Source organism: Lepidochelys olivacea (assembly GCF_965140295.1).
Source record: "Lepidochelys olivacea isolate rLepOli2 genome assembly, chromosome: 10".
NCBI classification, from domain to species: Eukaryota; Metazoa; Chordata; order Testudines; family Cheloniidae; genus Lepidochelys; species Lepidochelys olivacea.
The window spans coordinates 83,589,146-83,616,940 of record NC_140420.1 but is presented as its reverse complement, the minus strand read 5'-3'; the positions used below and the strand labels follow the sequence as shown (position 1 = coordinate 83,616,940).

The following is a 27,795-nucleotide window of genomic DNA, read 5'->3' as shown; positions in this document are numbered from 1 at the left end:
AAATACAATGTCACTACATTTTACACCTGTTAACATGGCAGAGTCATCACTGGTAGAATAAACTGGAGCCAATTAGATTGAATCAATTTAAGTGCCGCTCAGGGCAGAATTTGAGAACAGTGGGATCATACTGATGTAGCTGAAGACAGACTTTAATGTAGAGAATTGTTATTTTTTTCATTTTTTCTTAGGGCACTTGGGAAATCTTTGTGATAATTCATTTAATCATTATTTAGTATTTATACTTTAGTAGCACCCAAACACGTCTTACAGCTACAACCTGTTCCCCCACATAGTCAGTCAGTTTTGCCCTTTCTGAATAGATTGTCACACAATCATGGGGAGGAAAAATCATTTAACAAAATAGGAAAATAAGGTTGCTAAATCACAAAAATTGGCTAGGGGACTCATCTGAAACTGAGTAAATTTGGAGTTTACCATGTCTCTTCAGTGTTTTACTGTTATGTCAAAATATATATTAAAATAAACAGTATAAAGCAGCACTGAAAAGTTAATATAGCTATTAGAACCTTAACTCTTGGAGAAAAAATACTTTTCGCATTTTTTAACTGGGCATCCTTAATGATCCATTAACACAATTTTTTGTGTGCACACATATATTAGCAAGTCACTTTGGATCTCCCTGTATGAAATTGACAATAATGCAGCTCTTCAGGGAGAAATAAAAAATGGACCAAATTTGATCAGAGGAAGAATAGATTTATATCCGCATAAATATGTGTTGGAAATATATACAAATATTGAATATATGGTGTCAATAATTGATATTGAAAAAAACTCAAATTTTAACTATAAAATAAGAAAATTTGAATGTGGTAGTATCTTGGGGGTTTTTCACAGTGAGGTTGATTGACTTCATTTCCTTTAGCAGAAAATTTGTACAAAAGGAACATTCTGAATAGTCCCAAATGGAGGAAGAGAATAATTAAAAGTAGTTTAAAATATTTGTGGTGGTAATATATTTTTTTTGCAACAAGGCAGTAGAATAAAAACGAAGCTGTGTGTGTGTTACTGATGTTTTGAAACTTGTAATTTCAAGGATGTTAATGATGTGCATTTCCTCAATACTCTCACACTTAAAAATCCTTCTTACCTTTAAGTTTATGTAATTATATTTTTGTGTTTCCAGCTATGGAACAATTAGGGAACTATTTAATTGTACGTTCTATTGGAGATAATCAAAGAAGAGTATGTACAGGAGTTTGGATACATTGTGCCCTTCTTCTCTTCCTACAGACTAGATAAGATTTCCCTCTGTAAGGGTTTTTATACCTCCAGCCCAATTGTGCTATGGAGAAAGGCATTTTTTTATGCTAAGTAGTTTTTTCAGGATTTTGGAGGAACCCAATTCTCTTTCTTTTTTTTACCCAAACCTAAAGTTCAGGTGTTTCTGTAGGGAAACAATAAAATTGTTCTTTATTTACTCTAAAGGAGTCTCATTCTACAAGGAGAAGGTATATTGCTGTTGGAGCCAAGGTAACAGATCCTTCATATCATTTGTCGTAAGCTTTCTAAAAGATAGATAACACACATGACATCACATATATGTAATATGTGGCTGTGTCTCTAATGCTGTGGGAAGATAAAGGTAAATGGGAGTAAAAAAATTTTCCTGATGAAACTCAAGCAAACAAGGCTCTCTTATTTGCCCCAGTATTGCAGTGCATATGACCTTTCCACCACAAATATAGGGGGGCTATTCCATAGTCTTCTCACCACAACACAGTTTAACTTCCTAACATCTTTAAATAAACGTGTTTTCCAAGTACAACTGGCATATCTGAGCTTGCGTTTAAGACTTTCTCAGACCTCTTCTTTAGGAAAGAGAGTTGTTCATGGAGGTCCATACATATCTTCAAGATGTTTCTGATTCTAAGATGTCATTGACTTTAAGACAGGCACAGGAGATGATAAAAGCAGTGCTTTTTCTATATTTTATAGCTTGTCTGCTTCCTCTAACGCAGCTCCTCTAGAGAATTCAGGTGTACCTACATATTCTGCAGAAGAAATTCAATAAGGTGACTGTAGTACCCAACCCTAAGTCCTTAGAATCTGCATAACCATATAATGCTAGGTTTTTGTTTTGCTTTGATACTGCTTTTGAAATATGTCAAGGATAATATTATATATTACAGCACAGAGTGGAAGCTGATAACAGCTTATTTAAAAAAAAAATCCCTATGAACAACCATAGCTGTTGACAAGAAGAACCTCTAGAATTTCCTATATTTCTGAGCTTTTTTATTTAAACTTACTAACATTCATGAGGACATGAATAGTTCAAAAGTACTAACAAAATTATTATGTGAGGTCATAGTTTTCCATGACAGCCGGTTAGATATGTTCAGGAAGTGTTTAGCAACCTGGTCTACACCAGGATTGTAACAAGACTTCCAAAAATAGGCCTCTACGTGCCTTACAGCATGAATTAAATGTCCAGTGTCTCTAATGTGTCTAAAGCTGGTTCATTCCACAAACACAACAGGAATAGTGCAGGTTTTAGTGGAATTTATAATTCACTCATTTAAAATAGAGCATTCTGGTCATCTAATCCAGAACGTTTGACTTTCAGAAAGATCCACCACTGTTCAGACATCCTACTTTTAGATTATTCTTCTGTTCTAAAAATCATACATTTCCATGCACTGGCCCTTGCTTTGCCTATATAGTTTTGTTTTGTTTATGGTGCAGAAGTTGGAGGTGCAAATTTCTTCATTTATAACATATGGTCTCCCAGCCTACATAAGACTAAATTATATGTTCTTTCTGCTATTTGAGACTGTCAGCCAATTTTGATATATGTTAACTATTTTAAGATAGATTCAACCTCAACTTATCTCCACTGGGGATCGTCTGAGTCAAAATACAAAGACTTACTTTTTATCATTTTAGTGTGCATCATACTATCAAATACTATCAAACTACAGAAAATGTTGCGAGAAGTCAACATAAAAAGCAGCCAACTCGGACTGAAAATTAACCACTCCAAAACGAAATTTATGTGGTTTGATACCTCGCCAAAAGCCCAAATAACAATCAAGGGAGAACAAATAGAAGAAGTTGAGCCATATGTCTGTTTGGGCCAAGAAATTAACATGTTCCACGATCAGGAAGGTGATCTCTTGAGAAGAAAGAAAGCAGGTTGGTGTGCATTCAATTCTATCAAGGATGTCCTCTTCAACTCAACAGTACTGCCAGCAATGTTGTACGGCAGCGAAACATGGGCGCTGATCAAGATGGAGGAGCAGCGACTCATGGAGAGGGCGATGGAAAGAAGAATGCTGGGAATTTCAATCCGCGACCAAGTCCCCAATGAAGTGATCAGACAGTAGAGTGGAGTGGAGGACGTCGTTGTTGAGAGCAGGCATAGTAAAATGCAATGGGCTGGGCATATAGCAAGGCTCACTGGCAATTGATGGACTGCATCTGTTGCTGAGTGGTACCCACGGGACCTGAAACGACCACTCGGCTGACCTCCAAAGAGATGGGAAGATTTTATTATGAAAAGACATGGCTGCACATGGAGAAGGAAGGCCAGGATACAAGAAGAATGGAAGACGTGTTGTGATTGACGTAATCTATACGAGGGCTGAAGGACTGATTGATTAAGATGATCAAGGTGAGTGTGCATCGTTTGTTACAGGGAGAAGACTTTTGTATGGAAAAATAATAAACTAAGAGCAGCATTTCATTTTTTGGGCTCTCTAGGCTGGGAGATCATGCATTATTAGTGAAGAAATTTGTAACTCCAACTTTGCAAACAAAACTACATAGGTAGGCAAAGCAAGGGCCAGCGAATGCATGGAAGTGTATCATTTTTAGATAAGAAGAATAATCTAAATGTAGAATCTGTGAACAGGTGCTAATTACAAACAAACCCTCTTCATTCCTAGTCAAAGATATAATCTTTCTAAAGAAGGCAGAAAGTTATTGTGACATGGAGTTGATATATGATAGTTATGAATACTTCAGCAGTCCAACGAGTGAGTCTTTAAGTTTTTAATTTTTAAAACTTGGGTCACCTCACAACAATGAAACTTGCTGATGTGATCTGGCCAGGATGATTCATCTAAAAGGAATTCAAAGATAACTTTTACTCTAATTAAATTTCTGTATCTCTGAGTCTGGCTTTTGTGTTACTGTTTGTCCCAAATCTTTTAAAAGTAACATTGACAAAGTTTCTTATCAATGAGATCTGTTTAGCTGAGGTGAATGTTAATGGAATATTGAGCTTTTCACTTCTAGGGTCACAGGTTCAAATCTAGACTAAGTTAATAGTAACAGAAAGTTGTCATTGGAGCAGTTCACTGCTCTATATAAAGTGAGTTGATCACAGACAAGTGTCCACATTATAAATGGCAGTAATTGACATCTTTATGAATAGTCTCAGTAGAGGGATTACTGAGACTGATTTACCTTCTTCTCTTTGAGAACATTGTTAGAGATGCATGGATGGGGCAGTGTGGGAAAATGCCAGTCTACAACTCTAAGACTTGAGCACAGATGAGTATAGTATAAAGATACCTTCCTTCTTCCATTCCAACCCTTTACCCTAAACAAAGGATGTTCCACTCCTCCACAAAAAGTCATTGCTGGCCAGGAAGAGCCTCTTCCTGACATCAGCCAAGCAGAATCTCCTTAGTCAGAGCAGGGAGAAGAATGAGATTTTTTGAAATGCACTTGGGTCTACATATCTAATCTGAGCAGAGAATGCTTAGATCAGGGGTGGGCAAACATTTTTGTCCGAGGGCCACATTGGGGAATAGAAATTATATGGTGGGCCATGAATTCTCACAAAATAGGGGTTGGGTGGCATGAGGGCTCTTGTTGGGGGTGCAGGCTCTGGGGTGGGGCTGGGGATGAGGAGTTTGGAGTGTAGGAGGATGCTCTGGGCTGGGAACGAGGGGTTAGGAGGGCGGGAGGGGGATCAGGGCTGGGGCAGGGGGTTGGGACGTGGGGAGAGGCTTAGGGGTTCAGGCTCCGAGCGGCGCTTACCTCAAGCGGCTCCTAGAAGCAGTGGCATGTCCCTTCTCCAGCTCCTACTCAGAGGTGTGGCCAGGTGGCTCTGCACGCTGCCCTGTCCGCAGGCACCACCCCAGCAGCTCCCATTGGAGCTCTGCAAGGGGCCATTGGAGCATGTAGGAGCCAGAGCGGGACCATGCCGCAGATTCCGGGAGCTGCGTGGTGCGACCCCGACCCTGTGCGCCGGCTGGAGCGCTGGGCAGCCCCTGACCCAGCGCCCGGTTGGAGTGGGGCCAAGCTGCATGGTCTGTCCCCTGACCCAGCAGGAGCTCACAGGCCGGCTTAGAACAGTTTGCCGGCTGGATTCGGCCCACGGGCTGTAGTTTGCCCGCCCCGGCTTAGATACTACAATGATGGGTGCTGTAGGAAAAGAACAAACAAACAAATGAAAAACAACTCCAAACTTTTTCACATACTTTGCTTAGAATTCATTTGCTCCTGCCACTCATTTAAACCACACACCAGCAGTGACTTTAATTTCAGTTCCTGCAGTGCTGCTATTAATCGTCTACAGCATATACCATACTTATTCTTGGAATATATAGGCTCTTGAGGGATGGCAGTCCAACATGTCTGGTCACCTCCATAATTCTTAATTTTCTTATCAAGCATAATTTACCGTTAGCATTGTCATGTGTAACATTGTTCTTGCTGTTTTACCTTCTAACTGTTTTGTCTTCCAACTTTTCAATTTGGGTGGCATCTTCCTTAAGCAGTCTTTAGAGCTTTAAATTAATGGTATGTGCACACTTAAATCTGCTTTTAGTAGTTTCATAGAAAATTAGATCCTGCTCCAACATCAGTGACGGAAAAAATTAAGAAAAATTCATCCCTGATTTAAAATTGTGCAGAAATATGCTCTTTATTTAGAAATGCTAGTCATACAAAGGAGGCTCTTTCCAGTACACGCACAATATCTAAGCTGTAGAACAGAGATAATATTTAAAAGGTGGTGAACCTTTACAACTCAGTACGTAAGAACTTGAGGGAATAGAGAAAAGCTCTTTAAACTTCTTGGTTTTAACTGTTCCTTTATTACTTATTTTCCCCTCTGTCACAGAGTGCCGAATCAAGGTTGCAGTTATAATCAGGATGGATTTGTGTGAGTCAACCTGATTTAAATCACCAGGTGGAAAGCACTGATTTAAATAATTTTAATAAATTTTTCCATTTGTATTACAGTTATTTTTTAAATTCAGATGAATTCTTATTGGTTGATAAACCATTAAAACATGTTGATTTACAGCTAAATAGAACCTTTACACTAGATTTGGTACCTCTTTTTGCTACTTAGGAGGGTAAACTATAACTATATACATTTATTTAAGCAATGATATAGATTAATATTTTCAGATTCTTACTAATTTTACATTTTTAGTGTGTTAAAAATGCTGAAAGATGTATTGCTTATTTACTAGTTAATTAACTTTTTGCTCATGATTTGTGTCAAGCTGCATTAGGATGGTGCTTGGAATTAAACACACAATAGCAAATATGATTTATTTTTATTAAACAAAACAAATGTTTTGTACACATAAACTTCTATAAAAGTATGTTTCACATTGTAGTCAGTTAGTTAAAGTGATTATTTCAGGTCAGCCTGGGAAAATTTTCAGATATGCCTAAGTGAAAGGGACTGGAGCTTAAGTTCCTGCTTGCCTGACTCTCTTGAAAATGAGACAGTTTCCTAAGTTACTTCAGCTATCCTTCAAACTTTTAAAACTAGTAGATCTCACCCCCGGCTTCCTTGATTTTATTCATTTTAAACAGGTTTACAATTTTATTAAAATTAAATAACACAATAAAAACATTTTATTTTTTTAAATAATTGATTTTTATTCACCCTGGTTATAATCCCATTCTACCCATTCCTTTTCTTTAAAGAATGAATTTCAGAATATTGTGAACTCATAGTTTGTCTCCAACCTTTCATCATATGTTTACTTTGTTATTGTTTAATTTTTAAGAATTGGACAAGGAAAGAAGGGAGGCAGGATATTTCTCAGAATTTTTATGTTATATAAATAAATTACGGGGACACCAATGACTTTAATCTTTTAGTGTTGAGCACATCTGCGGTAAATGTATTTATTAGTCTTCAAGCTCTTTGTGCTATGTTAACACCTTTATGAGCTTTTCATGATGTTATGTAAATAATGTTATTTTATAAGGTGGGAATTCCAGATTGGCCAAGCTATCTGCTCTTGAAAGAGACTGCTGCAAAGGAATTTGTTTGTTCAAATTATTTTTTTCTACCAAAATCCCAAAGGCAGTACAAATATATAGTTTATATGCATCCTCTTTTGTACTAACATTGTAAAGATACAAGCAAGTCTTGTCTTAGCAGAATGTGGTTAAGTGAAATGTTCAGTTACATAATATATTGCTCAGGCTCTTAATTTAATAGGATACTATGGTCACTATCTCAATAGTATGTGTGTGAGCAAAGAAATTCATGTGCATGTTTAGGCTAAAGTATTTGTACACAGTCTAGTAAGTCAGTTTGTTTTGTGCATGTTTTAAAAAATCACACAAAAGTAATACAAGTAAAAGCAGCACACTGCTGGCTGCATTGAGCATTAGGAAAGCAAACTTCTGTCATTGAGAGGATTGTAGGTAACTGTTGCTAAGTCCATTAGGGATATTTATAACTTGAGGCTTGATACCCAGGATGTGAAGTAAGCCAAAGAACTCTGTGGCATTAATGTACGGATGAGTTGAACAGTACCTTAACAGGATAAATATATATATACCATTTGGAAACATTAACTCAGTTCATATTTTGATTTCTTAATTTTTGTTCCCTTTTCGAAACAGGCTACATAAGTTGTAGTTATCGTATATTTTATGAGAGATTTCCTTCACAAGTTCTATGTTTATATTACTAATGTTTCTTGTAATTAAATATTCTTTCTGGTATCTGAATTTTACAGGTATTTTGTATAAACATATACATGCACATTTGCTTGTTACAGTAGAACTTAGCTCATTCAGACCCCAAAAATGTCAGTCTTTCTCTGTTTCTCATCAGAATTTTATTAGAAGATTGCTGTAGAACTGTCATATTATTAAGGTTTGTTATTACACTAAATATACTGCCGTACTTTTGCTAGGACTTCATGAAGCATAAATAAAATTTGTTCATTTATTTTAACAACTGTAGTTTAACTTTTGGGATATATTAAACCATACCTTATTTTATTGTTTATTCACTTAATACCTAACTTGTAGTAATCAGTATTTGATAGGTATCTCAGTCAAAAATGTGAATTAGTGAGGTTCTGCTGTGTTCTTGTGCTGTTTTTTGTTTTTTGTTTTGGACTAGATAGACAAAAAAAAATCTACTTGAGTATAATTTTTTATAATATAATTAGGAGATAATGAATGTTTGAATGATCTGATGAAAACTATTCCTAAAGTATAAGATCTAGAGTTCATGGAATATGTTATTGGAAGTTTCACTTTCTTTAGATTGATCAGTTTACGTACTTATGACCTCCCATCACATTAGTGTGATTGTCTCATAAACACTAGTGAATTTATTTTTATAACACCCCAGTGAGGAAGACTAATATTTATCTCCCTTTTCAAAAAGGAGAGCTGAGAAACAGAAAAATGGTGATGTACAATGATCACACAGGAAGTCTGTGGCAGAATTGACCCCAGATCTCTGAGTTCCAGTCCAGTACCTTAATCTTGATGAGCAAGAAGGGAGGAATGTGTCAGATTTGACCTTTCTGTCACAGTAATTTGGCCATCGATATATCTGTGGGTACCCCTATTCGTAATTATATATTATGTTTATATAGCATCTTGAATACCAGAAAAGACCTGGAGCAATATGTAAACTTTGCCTGTTTAGGAATCATTGCAGCCATCTCTGGGGTGGAATTGGCAGTTACTTTATAACACCCTGCAATACTATATAACGGTTTAGGAATACTGTATTAGATTGAAACTACTGGAGAAATTTAAATAGATTCACAGATTTTTCTTAAGGCCATAAGGTTATAGTTATTCAAATTAGAATTTGATTAGGATTCTGGGCTTAACTCTTATTTGATTTTCAGATATAGCTATTTTACAACTGTTTTTATACAGTAAGAATGCAGGCTGGAAATGGTATTGGTTAGTTTTGCTTGAATTTTTTTTCTGTTTCTTTATAATATGTAGTAGAGTTTACATCGCTAATTAGTAATGTATGTATTAAATACTTATCATCCTAATAAACTACCTTAAAAGAATGTAGTAATTGTAAAGTCAAGCTCTCAAAAAGTTAGAAAATGCCAGAATCAATGTTTTGTGTACAACCTTAATTCCCCCCCTCCCCCCGTGTATATGCATGTGTAATTAAAAAATGAATCATAATGCACAAGCAAAAAGGAGATGAGTTAGGGTTGCATGGGCATTATTAATTTCAGCATTTCCTAACTTCTGAGAGCTTGATTTTGCCTTATATTTCTGTCTTTGAGGGGGAGCATTGAGAGTTGAAGAGAGACAGTCTCTCAGTTCCTGTTGTTACCCAGGGTTTTCAGAACCCAAAGCAGAGGTAACTTAACTGTTTCACTGCAGGTGGAAAAGGAGTACTTGTGGCACCTTAGAGACTAACCAATTTATTTGAGCATGAGCTTTCGTGAGCTACAGCTCTGACGAAGTGAGCTGTAGCTCACGAAAGCTCATGCTCAAATAAATTGGTTAGTCTCTAAGGTGCCACAAGTACTCCTTTTCTTTTTGCGAATACATACTAACACGGCTGTTACTCTGAAACCTGTCACTGCAGGTGGTATCAGGAATAAATCAATGGGAGCACAGCACTTTTGGCTGATGAAAGATTAATGCAAGTAAGCGTGCTCTTATCTAAAAGTACTGTTTTTTAGATTTAAGTACACATAGACATAAGCAATAGGTTAGAACATCACAAATAATTACCTAGAATCTGAGATGGTACTGAGTAATTAGCAGCATGTTAGCGATGGCCATTTTTTTACCCACCAGGGAGCATGGTGTCAGGAAAAAAATCTCAGGCTCGCTTCAGAGAACTGCTCCAAAGTACACTCTATTGTCTAGTCTTTTTATAACTAATTTTTAGAAAACGCATAGCTCATAGTGACCTCTGTTGGGTCATCTCTTCTCCTAACTTCAATAACTACTTATCAACAAAACATTTCTAACAGTCTTAGGCTATGTCTACACTACGCAGCTTTTAGCGACACAGCTATGCCGCTACAGCTGTGCTGCTAAAAGGTGCGCAGTGTAGCTGCTGTTTGTCAGCAGGAGAGCTCTCCTGCCAACAAAAAACTTCCACCCCCAACGAGTGGCGGTATCTTTATTGGCAGGAGAACGCTCCTGTCGACAAAGCGCTGTTCACACCGGTGCTTTTCCTCGACAAAACGTTTGTCTTTCGGGGGGGGTGTTTGTGTTTTTTTTAACACCTCTGCTAGTGTAGGCAAAGCTTTAGTCATAATAAGCTTCTGTATCAAAGGTGGCCAAACTCAAGATCTCCATCCACTTATTTTCCCTCAGTCTCTATTTGTTGACCCTTTTCTCACCTTCTCCCATTCTGATTAGCAGAAACTGCAGGCCTGCAGCTAGTATTTAACCTTACCTCCAGAAGCTCTGCTTGTTCAAATTAACCCTTAACTATGTGGTGTTCTATTGTATTAATTCATGGTGGCTGAATGCACACAATATGGTTGCAATTAGCTTGTTCAAATTCTGGGATAACACACTCCTCCATTCCGGGGCAGCACTGTGCAAAGTGCCAGAGTGGCCCCTGGAGGCTGGAAGAACAGTTGTAGGAAAAATCCTGCTCAACTCCTGCAGCCCAAGGATGAAGCATGCTCTATGAGGATGGTGCATAGGAGCTATGAGCTAAGTTCTCTGTAAGCTGCGTGGCCATGCAGCAGCCTGTTTAGCACTGTGCAGGCACTTAGGGAATCCGCCCGGGGACCTGCTGGAGATGGGACGCCCCTCCCCCAGCCCCAACCTAGCCCAGCCCCCAACTTGCTGTGGCTGGGGTGCCCCTCTGCCGGCCTCAATTCTGCTGTGGTCTGGAGGACCTGCCATGGCCGGGGTGCCCAGCCCCGCTGCGGCTGGAGCGGCGCAGCCGGCCTGGCCTGGCCCAAGGCGCAGCTCAGCTCGGCCCCAGGCACGGCTGGGGCACCTCCCCTGGCCTGGACATGCTGTGGAAGGAGTGCCTATCCTGCATCCCCAGCCCTGGAGCTGCTGTGCCACTGAGAGGCGCCTCCCCCGCAGCCCAGCCGACATGCTGCTGCTGGGAGAGAGAGCTGGGGGGGGGTTCTCTCTCCCCGCCGTAGCCCTGGAGCACCCTCCTGTACTCCAAGCCCCTCATCCCCGACCTGATCCGGAGCCCTCACACCCGTGCACCCCAACCCTCTGCCCCAGCCCTAAGTCCCCTCCCACACTCCAAACCCCTTGGCCCCACCCCCAGCACATGAATTTTGTTATGTGTACCAATACAGATGTGATGTGTCACACATCACCTCCATATTGGTGCACATAACAAAATTCATTCTGCACATGGGTGGGAAAAATTAGAGGGAACACTGGCTGTGAGCAAATGGAACATGCACAATGCAGACAGAGCCTTTAGAACAGGGGTCCCCAACGTGGTGCCCGTGGGTGCCATGGCGCCCGCCGGGACATTTTTGTGCGCCCATAGCACACCCCGCTGCCGAGAAGTGTTGTCGTTTCTCGGCGGCATTTCGGCAGCGACGCTTCTTGCCGCTGCCACTTCTCGACGGCGATGAAGTGAGCTGTAGCTCACGAAAGCTTATGCTCAAATAAATTTGTTAGTCTCTAAGGTGCCACAAGTACTCCTTTTCTTTTTACCCTGTTAAAGTGCCCCTACTATAGATTACACAAAAAATGAATTTAGCAGCCTCAGATCATAAAGAAGAAAAATAAGAAACAAATTATATTAGTAAATGCTGCTGTTTTACACCTTCATGTAAAAAAGTTGAAAATAACTTCATGTTCTTTTTCGAGTGATGGTCCCTATTATATTCCACTGTGGCTTATGCATGTGCACCATAAACCTGGAGCCGGAAATTTTGAAAGTAGTGATGGTTGGTCCACATGTGAGCTCTGGCTCACCTCGTGCCTCTGATGGAGGGGATAAAGAGAAGGGCAGATCATTCGCTTCTCCACTTCCTTCTCACCACTGCATGGTCCAGGTCAGAACCCTTAGTGTCTGCAGCTTTGACTTCACCTACAAACAATAAAGAACCTTATTGTAAATAGTTATCAATCTTAATCATTTATAGTTTTAGCAGTTTTAACAGTAGCTTTAGCATTAGATTAGACTTCATCAGGGTAACCCTAAATTCTGTCACAGTGTACCTGCTTGTGGACAGATTTCAGACCATGAACAGTATCATAGTTCACATCACAAGCAACCCTCAGGAACTGGTCAAAACATGTCTGTCCCTACTAGGTCACATGGCTTGTGCACTTATATCACCCTGTTCTCAAGTCTCCACTGTTGTTGCCTTTGAACTTGGCTATAGTCAGTATGCTCCCCAAGCCATCATTCCATGAACCCCATGGTGACAGTTCCAGCCAAGGTACTGTCCTCCCTGTTATGGGGGACAAATTCCTCATCAAGTATGTGTGGGGGTCCCCTTTCTCTCCAGACAGGATCATTGGTACAGACACATCCCAAATAGGTTGGGGAGAGCACAAGAACAACCACTGAGCTCAAGGGGCTTGGACAGCTCGAGAGGCCAAGATGCACATCAATATCTTGGAACTACGGACAGTATGGAAGGTGTGCAAGTCTTTTTTTTCCATCCGTGCTCACCGTGTCCTTATATCAGACAACACTACAGTTGTCTTCTACATCAACAAGTGAGGTGAAGTGAGGTCTGCCTCCTTGGGAGCAGAGGCCGTCAGCCTCTGGAACTGGTGCTTCAGCACCCTATGAGCAGCCTACCTTCTGGGAAAGCAGAATATGTTTGGAGACTCCTTCAGCAGACATTTTCCACTTGACCATGAGTGAGAGCTTCATGATGCAGTACTCCGCAATATTTTAACTCTATGGGGAACCCTGACCAGGGATCTATTCGCCTCTCAAGCAAACGGCAAATGCACCACATACTGCGTCAGAGGAGCCCTAGGTCACCACTGCCAGGACGATGCTCTGCTTTTTAATTGGTCAGACCCCTTCAACTATGCGTTCCCTCTTCCACCGCTCCTGCCATGAGTCGTATGGAAGATCAAGCAGGACAGAGAGTCATCTTGATCACCCCCTTTTGGCCCAGACTGTTCTGGTTTCCCAACCTCCTAGCATGTCATCCTGCCAACCAATCATCCTCCCAAAGTTCCCCGAGCTACTTACCCAGTGGAACAGCAAGATCAAACACCCCAATCCATGGCTGCTCCACCTCTGGGCCTGACATTTGGAAGGGTAGCATCCTTAGAATGTTCTTGCTCTTCAGCTGTATGAGACATTCTCTCTAATAGTAGAAAGGAGTCTTCTAGAAAACGTTACTTAGCTAAATGGAAATGCTTTTCATCTTGGACACAACAAAGAGGCATTCTACCAGAGACTATAGATATTCCTCTCATCTTAGACTATATCCTGTGCATGAAAACTGCAGGTTTATCCATCAACACTTACAAATCCAGTTGGCCGTGATCATGCATACCATCCACCTTCTCAAGGCTACTCAGTTTTTGCCGACCCGCTGACCATAAGATTCTGGAAAGGCTTAGTAAGAACCTTTCCACCTGTTCAGAAGGTTGCACCCCGGTGGGATCTGAATCTTGTTCTCTCAGTGCTAACAAGGCTCCCCTTTGAGCTTTTAGCTACATGTTCCATGTCCCTCCTTTCCATCAGTCGTTTTTCTCATAGCTATCACATCAGCAAGAAGGTTGGTGAACTTGGAGCAATGATGGCAGGGCCTCCATACACAGTATTCCATAAGGATAAGGTTTTTTTACATCTACACCCCAAATTAATCCCTAATATAGTTTTGGAATTTCACCTTAACCAATCCATTCACTTACCTGTGTTCTTCCTGAAACCATATTCTTCTGCAGAAGAATGAAGACTCCACTCCCTTGATGTTCGATGAGCGTTGTTTTTTTACCTGCAGAGAACACAACCAATCAGGAAATCCCTGAGACTGTTTGTTGCTGTAGCAGAAGGAGTCAGGGCATGCCATCTTTACCCAGAGAATCTCCAAATGGATATCCAGCTGCATTCTACTCCTGCTATCAGTTCTCAACCCCCCGCCCATCTCTTACCCCAATGGGGTAAGAGCTCATTCCACAAGCATGCAAGCAACAACTGTAGAGATTCTTCAGAAGGTAAGGCCTCCTGGACATTTGTAAAGTGGCCTCCCGGAGTTCCATTCACACATTTGCAAGGGATTATGCCCTGGTGCAGGACTCTTCTGCTGATGCCTCCTTTGGGGTGTTGGTACTCCGCTCAGCCCTTCCGTCTACGTCCTCGTACCCTCCTCATATTTAGGTATTGCTTGTCAATCACCCACAGTGGAATACAATAGGGACCAGTACTCAAAGAGGAGGAGGAGGTTACTTACCTGTAACTGAAGGTTCTTTGAGATGTGTATCTGTATTCCACTACCTACCCTCCTTCCCCTCTGCTTTGGATCTTATCTGATTCACAGTAGAGAAGGAACTGGAAAAGCGATTGGTTCACCCTGCCCTTTATCCCCTCAGTCAGAGGTATGAGCTGAGCCAGGGCGTGTACGCAGATCAAAATACGCTGGTTTTGAATTGCACAGCTCCAGCCTCATGGGGCGCATGAGTAACCCACAGTGGAGTGCAAATAGGGACCACATGTCTTGAAGAACCTCCAGTTACAGGTAAGTAACCTCCTCTTTTGGTGAATAGGTGGGAAAAGATAAAATGGATTAAAGTCTTATAGAAGGTTTTCATTATTTCTTTGCCTTAACCTTTCTGTATACATTTTTTCACAACTAAATGTGATTTTATTGTAAATATTAATATGAAGACATATAAACCTAGACCCTGAGTAGTAATGCTTCTGTTACTTGATACACACAAGATTATAAATGGTCAATTTTTATAAATTTGTGTTACAGTTTCTGTGGGCCTTCATTAAATTTTGGAGAACACTAAGTATTTATTCCAGTCTTTGAAAAACCTTAACTCCTTTTACTCTTTGATATAATAGTTGGCGAATTTGGTGCTGGTTAAAAGTGCCAGATAGGGCTTCATTTCCCACAGATGTCAATGTTTGTCAACAGTTATAGAAAGTACAACATAACTAGCAGCAGCATAAATCATTCTAATGCAGTTCAACCTTGTTCTGTTGAAAGGCCCTGCCAGTTCATCACTTTGCTGCCTGTTGAGTCTACTGAAAAGCATGTAGGTAGTGATACTTTTTGTTACATGATCATCTCTGTACTAGGAATCGAGTTGAGACTACTCAACTGCCAGCATTTTTTTTGTAACTTTGATCACTGTTTACTTGGGTTGGATTTGAAGTGGCCTACGGGTGAAAAGCTCAGAATCATATCATTGTGACCATGAACCATCCATTTCCCTGCTGGTATCTTTTCCTAAATCCTCAGAACAGTTGTTGTTTTGTAGTACCTAAACCTCTACATATGATAGGTAATTTCATCTGTCTACTCAGCAGTTGGAGTTAGATGAGCACTAAAGAAATTTCTGAGAAAAAAACAACAACCATGTGATGCGTATTTTATAACTAAATCCTATGTCGTAAACATGTTTAGGACATATACATCAGTCTCTTACGATAACTCCAGGTATGGTAGTCCAGGAGATCAGCTTTCTATTCCTTTGGTAAATTGTGATAGCCTAACACACATCTAATGCACAGTCTCTACTATGATTTATACTTTGATGCAAAGCGTGACACCAAATTAGCTCTATTGCCTGAATATGCAGTATTCTTTACATTAAGGGAGATACATAGTGAGTGAAAAACTAAGCACAGTGCATCAGACGAATGTTTGTAAATATATGCCTGCGGGGGATTCATACTTTCAGGCTTAATACAGTGCCTCAGTAACCTACTGTTCTTGTTTTCCCCTTTTTACAGGTTTACATGTGGTACACGTAGAAAATGAGGCTGAGAACGCGGAAGGCCTCTCAGCAGTCACATCAAATTCACACCCAGCGTGCTTTGCGAGCAAAGAGGAAACATTCAGAGGTAGAAGAGAGCTTACCTGTTGGAGGAGGAAAACCACAGCAGAATGAAACCGGCCTGTTGTCATCAATTAAAAAATTTATTAAAGGAAGCACGACCAAGGTATGAGCTCAGTGTTTTGTTGCTTTTTTTAAAATTTTTGAGTCGTATTCATTTTTTCTAAAGTTTGATCAAGTATTGTCTTAAGAAGAATAAGCATTTGTAAAAGGCATGTTTTATGGAGGCAGAACAGCTTTATAAACAATAGAATACACAAATTGCCCCATAATAGTTGTGTGTGAATTCAGATATAGAAGTTAAATTGCAAAGTTGCTGATACTATCCAACTCTGTATAAAACAATTACAGACGTTTATGATAGTGCCGTAAGTTTGAGGACTTAGTATCAGATGTTCCATTGGAGAAATAAGAAATGTTGCCTTATAAATACAAGAGGCCAAATTCAGCTATAGTATAATCAGGTATAATTTCTGAGTGCCTCAGTGAATTTTGTGCCTATTTATCGCACCTTAGACATGAAGTTTCAAGGCTAAATTACTGAATCTCTTTCAACTCTATCTAGACACAGATCTGAAGCACACAGATTTTCATATTTAAAACTTGCTCAGTGCAAATTATTAGGGGAAGATTATATACAGTACGTTACTTTTTTTGAGTGAGTGCCACTTTGAAATAGTTTTCAAAACTGTTATTTTTATTGTTTTTTAAAAAGATGGTCTGATTTTATAAAACCTTTCTTCAGTAAGTCTTATCAGTCTAGAAGTTCTGATGTTGCCATTTAAAAACTGTAGATACTAAAAGAACAAGAGCCAGGATGCCAGAAACATACAAAAATATTTCAGAGAAATACATGGCAGATAAATTAGTTTAGACTAGAACATGTTTTTTATTGTTAAAGTGAAGTGTTAAAAATGGCAGTTTTGTAATTTTGCATTATAGTTAAAATAATACGTAAAGATGCAGTGAAGTATAAAAAATTCTAATCAAATTGTCTCAGAAAGCTGGGTGACTAGGCAACAAAATGGCAGATGAAATTCAGTGTTGATAAGTGCAAAGTAATGCACATTAGAAAACATAATCCCAACTATACATTCAAAATGTTGGGTTCTAAATTAGCTGTTAACACTTGAGAAACAGATCTGGGAGTCATCGTGGATAGTTCTCTGAAAGCATCTGCTCATCTACAGCAGCAGTCAAAAGAGAAACAGTGTTAGGAACCATTAGAAAAGAGAGAGATAGTAAGGCAGAAAATATCATAATGCTAGTATATAAATCCATGGTATGCCCATACCTTGTGTACTGCATGCAGTTCTGGTTGCCCCATCTCAAAAAAGATACATGAGAAATGGAAAAGGCAGAGGAAGGGCATAAAAATGATTAAGGGTATGGAACAGTTTCCATTTGAGGCGAGATTAAAAAACCTGGGACCGTTCATTTTAGGAAAGAGATGACTACATGGGAATATGTTAGAGGTCTATAAAATCATGAATGGTGTGGAGAAAGTGAATAATGAAGTGTTTACCCTTTCACATAACACAATAACCAGGAGTCACCCAATGAAATTACTAAGCAGCAGGTTTAAAACAAGCATAAGGAAATATTTCTTCATACAATGCACAGTCAAACTATGGAACTTTGTTTCCAGGTGATGTTGTGAAGGCCAAAAGCATAACTGGATTCAAAAGAGAATTACATAAATTCCTGGAGGATAGGTCCATCAATGACTATTAGTCAGGATGGTCAGGGACACAACCCCATGGTCTGGATGTCCCTAAATCTCTGACTGCCAGAAATTGGGACTGGACAACAGGGGATGGATCACTTGAAATGGTCCAGTTCTTTCAATTCCCTATGAAGCATCTGGCACTCGCCAGGATACTGGGCTAATTGGACCATTGGTTCCACCCAGTATAGATATTCTTATGTTCTTAGATACCATGCAACTCAGTGTGTCCTAGGAATTTGTTCAGCACCCATTGTAGCAGGAAATAGGCACTGACTTAAAGGAACTGTAAAATCATATATATGTTAACATTTTTTTTTACCTGTGGAAAATTCTGTATTGTTAAAACTGTTTGTTTAAATTTTGCATATTACTAAACTCAGGCAATAAATCGATTTCACTTTCTGACTCCTATGCTCTAGCACAAAGCAAAATACTTTGGGTTGCGAACACTTCAGGGATATGGTTAAGTGCAAACAAAAACAGTTTTCATTGGAATTAAAAAAATAATTGGGAAGATTTCTGATGATTTAGATTTTGGAAAATTCCCCCATCCCTTTTTTAATCGTAAATATTCATCCTAAATTTTATCTTCACAAGTTCCCTTTAAATATAAAATTCCATGTTTTTCATAAATATTGTCTGTCTTGTCTTCTGTGTCCAGAACAGCACTTGTAGTGGCAGTGGCATTAACATTGCATGCTATTGATTGATATTGCTGGGCTATACTGCAAAGCTCTCATGACAACACAAAGTAGTCTTGTGGTTACCATGGTAACATCAGAACTCTTTCAGGTGGTATGTGTGTTATATTATACAATAGTTCAGTTACCTGTATATTATAATATAAATTAAGAGATAGATTGTATGGATCTGTGGCAATAAATGTATAGCAACATATACTTTAAAATATACTAATTCTGACATCAGAGTCATAGTCCATTACTCTGACATCATACTGATGGCTTGTGGGGGTGGGTCATTAACCCCCCCCAAAAAGTTCAAGCTATTTACTTACATAAAAGTAACTAAAATATGGTTAATAAAATTCTGATGACATTGGGCCTTATCTTATAATCTACATAATGCTCTCAACTCCCATTTAAGTGAATAGATAACTTTAAAACAGTCATACTAATTCTAATATCAGAGTTACAGACCACCAGTCTGACATCATAGAGAAACTAATGCAGATAAGGATGTCGTTTAGATCAGGCACCTTGCAGGACTGAGCCCTGTTTAGAAAGCATTTTTAACAGTTTCTAAGAAGTTTAAGATGATAGGTTTTTTTAATGATAACACATCCAGTAATATTTTTTAAAAAGTTTTAAAACTTGAAAAATTACAACAAATTGACTGAAGTAAGTTATACCAAATTTATTTTGTTTGTGGGTTCTGGTAACATCATAAATTACATTAGCTTTGCTTTTGTGACTTGCAGTGCATCCTCTTCTTTGGAATCATTGCAACCCATTCTTTAACTTGCATTTTTATTCCATGGTTTCTGAAAAATCTAAAGAACAGATATCCCATTGATATCAGTGTGACATTGCCATATTAGTTTCAGTATGATGCAATTAGTAATACTAATTGGATATATTCAGGATATTAATTGTAAACAGAAATCTTTACAGTAGAAATTTGTTAATATAAAGCACATAGAACAATGACATAATATTGTGCCATTTTATTCTTGAATGCTATTGACAGACACTTAACTCCACTTTTGTTGATCATGATTTTGCCAGAACCGCTGTTGTTCATTGGCTTTTCTTTCCTTATTGTATTTATTTGTTTTGCTGCTTTTAGTCTTTTCTCTGGATATTTTATTTTAATTCTTTGTTTGTTTTCATCAAATAAATATCTTTTAGAAGTGGTGGAGTTTTCTTTTGGCTTTTCTTACAGGAAAAGGAAAGTTGTCTCTACAGTTTGGGTTTTAACTTTTTTAGTGACTGTAATGCTCCTGAGAGGTGCAAAATTGACAGTCCTGGAGACTGAAATCCATTTTCCACAGAACAGTTACAGCCAGGGCAGCAGCAGTGGTAGCTTCCCCACACCACCGTGGTCTATTCTTTTGGAGGGACCACCTCTAGGATGAAAGGGTAGTTCAGTCTCCATGCTCATTCAATTCTTTGCCTCTCTTCTGAGACTATCAATAGGAGTTCCACTAGGTGCCAGTCATGATAGTGTTTTTTGGTGATGATTCTGTATCTGTCCACTAGGAACTGGAATGAGAACACCAATGCTTTTCACTTAGGCCACTGAACAGTCATGTGCTCCAGCCCCCTAATCATTTTTGTTGCCCTCTGCTGGACTCTCTTCAATTTTTCCACATCCTTGTAGTGTGGGGCCCAAAACTGGACACAGTACTCCAGATGAGGCCTCACCAAAGTCTAATAGAGGGGAACGATCACGTCCCTCAATCTGCTGGCAATGCCCCCTACTTATACAGCCCAAAATGCCGTTAGCCTTTTTGGCAACAAGGGCACACTGTTGACTCCTATCCAGCTTCTCGTCCACTGTAACCCCTAGGTCCTTTTCTGCAGAACTGTTGCCTAGCCACTCGGTCCCCAGGACCAACCCTTGGGGCACTCCACTTGATACCGCTTGCCAACTAGACATGGAGCCATTGATCACTACCTCTTGAGCCCAACAATCTACCTTATAGTTTCAGTATGCTGCAGATTGTCATCTTTAGGTTTCAGATTTAACATTCTATTAAGGTTCATGGATAGGGCCCTATCAAATTCATGGTCCATTTTGGTCAATTTCACTGTCATATTTCAGAGTAACAGCCGTGTTAGTCTGTATTCGGAAAAAGAAAAGGAGTACTTGTGGCACCTTAGAGACTAACCAATTTATTTGAGCATAAGCTTTTGTGAGCTACAGCTCACTTCATCGGCTGCATACTGTGGAAAGTGTAGAAGATCTTTTTATATACACACAAAGCATGAAAAAATACCTCCTCCCACCCACACATGGGGGGGTGAGAAAACCTGGATTTGTGCTGGAAATGGCCCAATTTGATTATCATACACATTGTAAGGAGAGTGATCACTTTAGATAAGCTATTAGCAGCAGGAGAGTGGGGTGGGAGGAGGTATTTTTTCATGCTTTGTGTGTATATAAAAAGATCTTCTACACTTTCCACAGTATGCATCCGATGAAGTGAGCTGTAGCTCACGAAAGCTTATGCTCAAATAAATTGGTTAGTCTCTAAGGTGCCACAAGTACTCCTTTTCTTTTCACTGTCATAGGAACTTAAAAATCATAAATGTAATGATTTTAGCTATTTAAATCTGAAATTTCACGGTATTGTAATTGTAGGGGTCCTGACCCAAAAAGGAGTTGTGGGAAGGGGTGTGGTATTGTTACCCTTACTTCTGCACTGCTGCTGGTATGGTATGGTATTGCCACCTTACTTCTGTGCTGCTGCCTGCAGAGCTTGGCCCTCAGGAAGCAGCCGCCCAGCTCTGAAGGCGGCAGCACAAGAGGAAGGGTGGCATGAATTGCTGCCCTTACTCCTGCATTGCTGGTGCCGGGGTGCTACCCTCAGAGCTGGGTGCCCGGCCAACAGCCGCCGCTCTCTGGCTGTCCAGCTCTGAAGGCAGCACAGAAGTAAGGGTGGAAATACTGTGACCCCTCTAAAATAATCTTGCAACCCGCTCTGCAACTCTTTTTGGGTCAGGACCCCCTATTTGAGAAATGCTGGTCTCCCCCATGAAATCTAGTATTTTTAGAATTTTCTGGTGTATTTAGTGGAAGAAAGGACACTATTCAGTGTGTTTTTCCTTTTCTGTTTTAAGGAAGAAAGAGAAAATCCGGCAAAGAGAAGTAGAATTGAACGTGATATAGATAACAGCTTGATTACTTCCACACCTCGAACAGGAGAAAAGCCTAACAAACAGATCTCTCGAGTAAGGCGGAAAAGTCAAGTAAATGGAGGTTTGTAAATATTTCATTCCTATATTAATAGGACACAGTTAGAGGGTCAAGATCTAATACTTGCATGGTGACATATTAATACAGGGCTTGACTCTGCCCTGTTGGAGTAAATGCAAATTTTGCCATTAACATCAGTGGGAGCAGAGTTGGACTCACAGTATCTGAAGTATTCTTTCCTGGAGAGTAATTGTAAGTATACGGCGTGGATGAGACTGAGAAACAATCTGATTAATATGATTTTTCTTTTTAGGAACCATTCAGTTATGGGAAAACCACCACATATCTTGGAACTATTTAGCCATGGTATTTTCCACTTAGAAAGACAATAGGAATACTCATTATGTGAAATTGCTCATCTTCACAGTGTTTTACGACAAGTGAAATGTCATTCCTTAACAGGTAGTTTGTATAAGAATCATTCCACTTTGCAGGTGCTGAAGGCACTTGGTCAAATAAGCGCAAGAAATGAAATTCTTTCACAAAAGCACACACAGGCATGTATTATTCTGTGCTTGTAGTAATGCCAATTTTAAAATGTAAAATTTATATTCATATTTTAACATTCTTAACCACCTCTGCTGTTCTAGCCCTAACCTACTCCATAAAGTCAGGCTTCATCTTTAAACAGATTTCCCACTGAACTCATAACTTAAAATCCCCCCCCTTTCCTCTCCCCGCTTTATTGAAAAGCAAACCCAGAAGTGTCTTGTTCTTTGGATTATTTAAAACATTTTAAAATCTTTTTAAGGGTTGTTGAATAGCTTTGTGATCTGGTTGATAGATAGACTTTCTATTTTCAACTTGTGTGTTTATTGGGATAATTACATGACTTGGAATTCTTTGTCAGCTGATCAGACTGCAGCTTTCAAGCTATTTTCTAACTAGCCATGACTTGTCTGGTGCAGTAACAAAGGAATGTTCTATTTTCAGAGAATGTAGGGATTACTTAGTGCAAAATTTTCTTAATGAACTCATTATTTTACATCAGTTGAGTACAAGTTCTTATATTTGACAAGAAAAATAGTTGTATAAAGAATAATGTGTTCTTAATTACTTAGTAAAGCAATAATTCCATCATTCGAAACTGGTGATAATGACCTAAACCATGAATCCTATTTTAGACCAGAATAGTCTGTTTGTCACCAGTATCCCAAAATGAAATTACTTTAATGGGCTTTGGATTGAGCTGCTAATACATAGGTTGAGGAAAACAGTTTATTTTTGTAGTTGTGTTTCATCGTCCTTGTCCCTGTTCTTACTTCTTCCCCTTCTCCCCCACTTTTTTTGGTATCTCAGATTCCCAGATTCATTAATTTTAACTTTTTTTTCTCTTTATAATAACTGATTCTTGCTAATTTTGATTCCTTATTTAAAGTGCTATAGAAAACTGATGTTATTTTTGATGGTGAGATATTTAATTTTCAGTAAGTGATGGTTCTTTTTTAGTAAAATTCGTATGTCAGCTTATTTGACCTGTGGTGGAGAATGAGGAAAATTCACTGTAGCTCATATAATAAAAATTACAACAAGAAAAGAGCGCAAGTAGACATGAGGAATAAAATCAGTCCATTGCAGTTTTATATCTTTTTTTTCCTCCTTTTCTTTTACAGAAGCTGGAAGTTATGAAATGACAAATCAACATGTAAAGCAAAACGGAAAATTAGAAGATAATCCTGCCACTGGCAGTCCGCCCCGGACTACATTATTGGGGACCATATTTTCTCCTGTTTTCAATTTTTTCTCACCAGCAAATAAAAATGGTAATTATTATCTAAAGCTACATAATATATATTAACATAAAAGCTAAGTATAATTCATATTTTTTTAAAGTTGTCTAGACCTCTTATGCAACAGATGATCCTTCTTGCTGACCTGCAGAGCAAGAGCTACAGTTGCCATAAAGAAAACTGTACCTAACTATTAGAAGGGTTGCTTGAGCTATATAAGAGGAGGCATGGGCTTAGTTGCATTAACATATTTGTTTCCTTGTTGTATATGTCTAACACTTCACTTTGATTTACAAGGTGTAAGAAACTAATTTGGTATTTTTCACCCTATCCAAAATAGATTTCTCTTTCTCCACCCACTTTTGGTTTGTATTTTAATATCGTGAATTAATTTAGGGACATCTTCAGTTATTCCAGAACACATTATCTCTGCATCTACGAATATTGATATTCTGTGAAGTAATTCGACGTTAGGATAATGATTGTACTGAAACCTCATTTCAGGAACATCAGGATCAGATTCTCCTGGGCAAGCTGTTGAAGCTGAAGAAATAGTCAAACAGCTTGATATGGAACAGGTGGATGAGATCACTACCAGTACTGCAACATCGACCAATGGAGCAATTTACACTAGCCAAGCAGTGCAAGTTAGATCTACTATCAACAACGGTTTGGAAGAAGTGGAGGAAACAACTGATCGTGATCTACCACCACTTACAGGTAAGAAACTTGCATTTTCCTGGTACTCTTAAGTTAAATATGCAGTAATAAAAATATGTTTCTACATTTGAGTAGAAGCTTTCTAGCCCAGAGTGTTCCTGTATTTTATATAAACAAAGATTCCGCAAAGCGTTTACTTGCATATTGATTTTCGTGAGCAGTAGCCTGGGAAACACACTTTGTTATTCGCCAAAAATAGAATCTCATTGTAAACTTCTCAGGCCAAATCCATTCCTGGTGTGATTCAATTGACTTCCAAATTAAAATAAAGCCTAATTCAAATGAATATTGTGATTCCAGGTGTCAGATTTTCTGAGTCAATATTTTAATGCCAAATGTATTAGAATAAAATGTAAACTCTTGAAATGCCCATCACCAAAAAAAAGTTCCCAACCCTTTGGTTGCTGTCACCAAAATAACATAGACAAATGACAGATTTATATAGGTCCCTCCTTAATTTACAGTGTTTCCTTCAAGAGAATCATCATGTTCTTTTCGGATGAAAATTCTTGAAACATTAAATTTACCATTGTGCACAGGGCCATCACAAGCCTATGCACTATTTAAGTCTCACTTTAAAGTTTCACAAAATTGGTATTTAAGTAGAGCGTAGCTTTGTGTGGGTTCACTGCTGGGAGGTGAATTTCACCCTACAAGACGTAGGGCTGAGGTGAGGAGAAGAAGGTGGAGAATTTTCACGCTGCTATGAAGACTTGCGCATTAAGTGCAAAATTTTCACATTTTAAAACTGCACTAATAAGACTAGCTCTTGTGGGGTTTTTTGTTTTGTTTTGTGTTTTTTCCATTGAATTTTAGCACCAGTATCTCCAGACAGTGGTTATTCATCAGCTCATGCGGAAGCCACCTATGAAGAAGACTGGGAAGTCTTTGATCCGTAAGTGTTAATATTTTTACTGAAACACTACTTTTATAATTTTGGGCATTGGATAAAAAAAGCCTTTTATTTGAGCAAGTGCTTTGTCATGTTTAGAACTTGCTTGCTGTGGTGAACTCTATTTAAAACTGCTAATTGTAAAACTAGTATATTATGACTGTTCATGGCTTGTTATATTCAGTTTAAATTGTTTCTTACATTGTCTTAATTACTTTAAATTACTTTAGTTGACTTACTGCATTGTCAGTTAAGGTAATGTGAATATAGTTACACAACAAATTCTCTTTCCTTTTTAGATATTATTTCATCAAACATGTTCCACCACTAACTGAAGAACAACTTAATAGGAAGCCAGCTCTTCCACTGAAAACAAGAAGCACACCAGAATTCTCTTTAGTTCTAGACTTGGTAAATATGCATATAGACATAAGTTAGTAGTGGGGGAAGAGTGAATTTATGTTCCACTTATTTTACATATTGGACACATTGGGAACATGATGCTCTCATTATTAAAAAGAGACCTTATTAAATGCACATGTTGAAAGACTATAAATTATTCAAAAAGCTTTAAAAATTTTCAATTAAAAAGACACTGAATATAAAGAAATAATTTGAGAAACTGTCACTGAGTAACAAGAATGGAAAATTCACTGCATTTGTTGCATGATTCAACATTTTTCTTAAACATTTCAATTTTTTTTTAAATCTTCATGAATAAAAGTTAGCTGACCCTCCAGAGGTCCTTCCCAAAGGAGTAGTGGAGAAAATCAGATATAATAAAGGAGAAAATTCAGCATTACCTGTATTTGATGAAATATTTACAAAAGGATGCGTCTCCCAGTGAGATTCCCTTAAGTCTGAGAGAACTTTTCTCACAGAGAAGAAAGCATGCTTCTCTTTAGAACTATTTGTTTTCACCCTCTGTTGATCCATTTTATTGTATTTAAGCAGTTGTTACTGGATAATTCAGTCACTGGTTATATATAGTTGTCATTTAATGAATAAAGAAGTCTAATTTTTTTAATGAAATGGGGGAAAAAACAAATAACTCTAGGAAGACTCATTATATAACAGCTAAAGTTGAGATTGATATTATAAGCACTGTGTTAATGCCACAGTTACAAATGAAATTCTTTCAGATTTGCAACATTAATGAATTGTATAATATACTTATAGCTATCTTTCAAACCTTAGCAGCAGTACATTAAAAATTAAATTGACCAGACTGAATTATAGAGTATATTTCCCTTCCAAAAGAACATAAAGAAGCAAATAGTCCTTTTCAACAGTCCTGTCACAAAATCATCTTAATTTAGTATGATCTTTTTATTTTATTTTTTCTAGGATGAAACATTAGTGCATTGTAGTCTAAACGAGCTAGAAGATGCTGCACTCACTTTTCCAGTGCTTTTCCAAGATGTCATTTACCAGGTAATTAGAAATATATAGGAAAAATATACTTCTTTGTTTGTTTAATAGATAAAGAGATAAAGTTATCATGCCTATGTAATATCTTCATGTCAGGAGAGAGATAAACATTGATTGGCATCTAAACAGCCATTTGAGTTATACATTGCAGATTTGAAATTTTGTTAGGCAGGTGGTCATGTATTAGAAGTATTGTGGAGTACTTTTTATTACTACAACGTGGTAATGATGATTAATAGTAAAAATGTCAACAATGGTTAGTAAGAAAATGTAAATATTCTTTTTAGCAGCAGTATTCTATAGCAGCCTTTCTCCTTACCAGCAGATGGAGGCAGGAACATTGAGAGTTCAGGCAGTATCGTTTCCCATGTAATAGTTTGCCACAAACTGTTAACTTTCTTCCCTGCCTGGGAAAACCAATTCGTGCTGGTTGATCATTTCTTACTGTGAAAAAGGCTAATCTCCAGAGCCTGAAGTTAACTAGCTTCTATCTAGCACACCTAGTCTTGCATATCCTTTGCCGGTAACGTTTCCACCTCTTCCGCCCCAGCTAGATTCTACTTGGTGATTACAGTTACTTTAGATTGTCTTGTGGAAACTGCTAGTCATTTTTCCTGCTTCAGGCAGTATTATTAGCTTTATATGTTTTACATTGACATACCATAGAGGAACAAGCATGGGAAAGAGGAGATCTGTTCCAGCAACTGCCAAAGATGCTGCACTGACCCAGGCTGTTGTTCTCAGGTCCTTTTGTGTGATGTACCTGGGAGAGGCAACAGCTTCCCCTCCATGTAGTTCGCACGATATTGGACCCCTCTGTAGTATCTTTGGAGAATGAGCCAGTCATCAGGCACCTTAAAAGGACACTTGTCCAGGTATTTTTCCTAATTTTAAAAATGTTTTCCTTCATTGTTGCATATAAAACCCCTTGGAATTTTGAAACTAAAATAATTTTTTTAATGGGTTTCTTAACTTGTCTCCTATTTGGTGACTGCCATTCTCAGTTTCCTCCTGGATGAGCTGGAAAGGAAGCTTCAAATTAATTCTTTGGGGGCAAATAGATTAAAGCCTGTTTTTTCCTTCCCTCTCTGAGGATCTCAGTATGATTTGAGTATTTCTGGCTGTAA

At 38.5% G+C, this 27,795-nt stretch overlaps 1 protein-coding gene across 2 annotated transcripts in view; it reads left to right on the top strand.

Annotated features, from left to right (window-relative positions):
* Positions 1-27,795, top strand: part of CTDSPL2 (CTD small phosphatase like 2) — a 71,472-nt gene that overhangs the window by 17,182 nt on the left and 26,495 nt on the right. The window contains exons 1-8 of one of the 2 annotated variants that reach the window (XM_084641368.1): positions 8,696-8,811; positions 16,124-16,333; positions 21,760-21,898; positions 23,509-23,658; positions 24,130-24,345; positions 25,162-25,240; positions 25,537-25,648; positions 26,585-26,671. In XM_084641368.1, the coding sequence (XP_084497494.1) occupies positions 16,148-16,333; positions 21,760-21,898; positions 23,509-23,658; positions 24,130-24,345; positions 25,162-25,240; positions 25,537-25,648; positions 26,585-26,671 (969 nt within the window). In that variant the 5' untranslated portion in view covers positions 8,696-8,811; positions 16,124-16,147. Of the gene's footprint in view, positions 1-8,695; positions 8,812-16,123; positions 16,334-21,759; positions 21,899-23,508; positions 23,659-24,129; positions 24,346-25,161; positions 25,241-25,536; positions 25,649-26,584; positions 26,672-27,795 lie in introns of those variants that run through there. The other variant, XM_084641367.1, reaches the window with a different exon arrangement.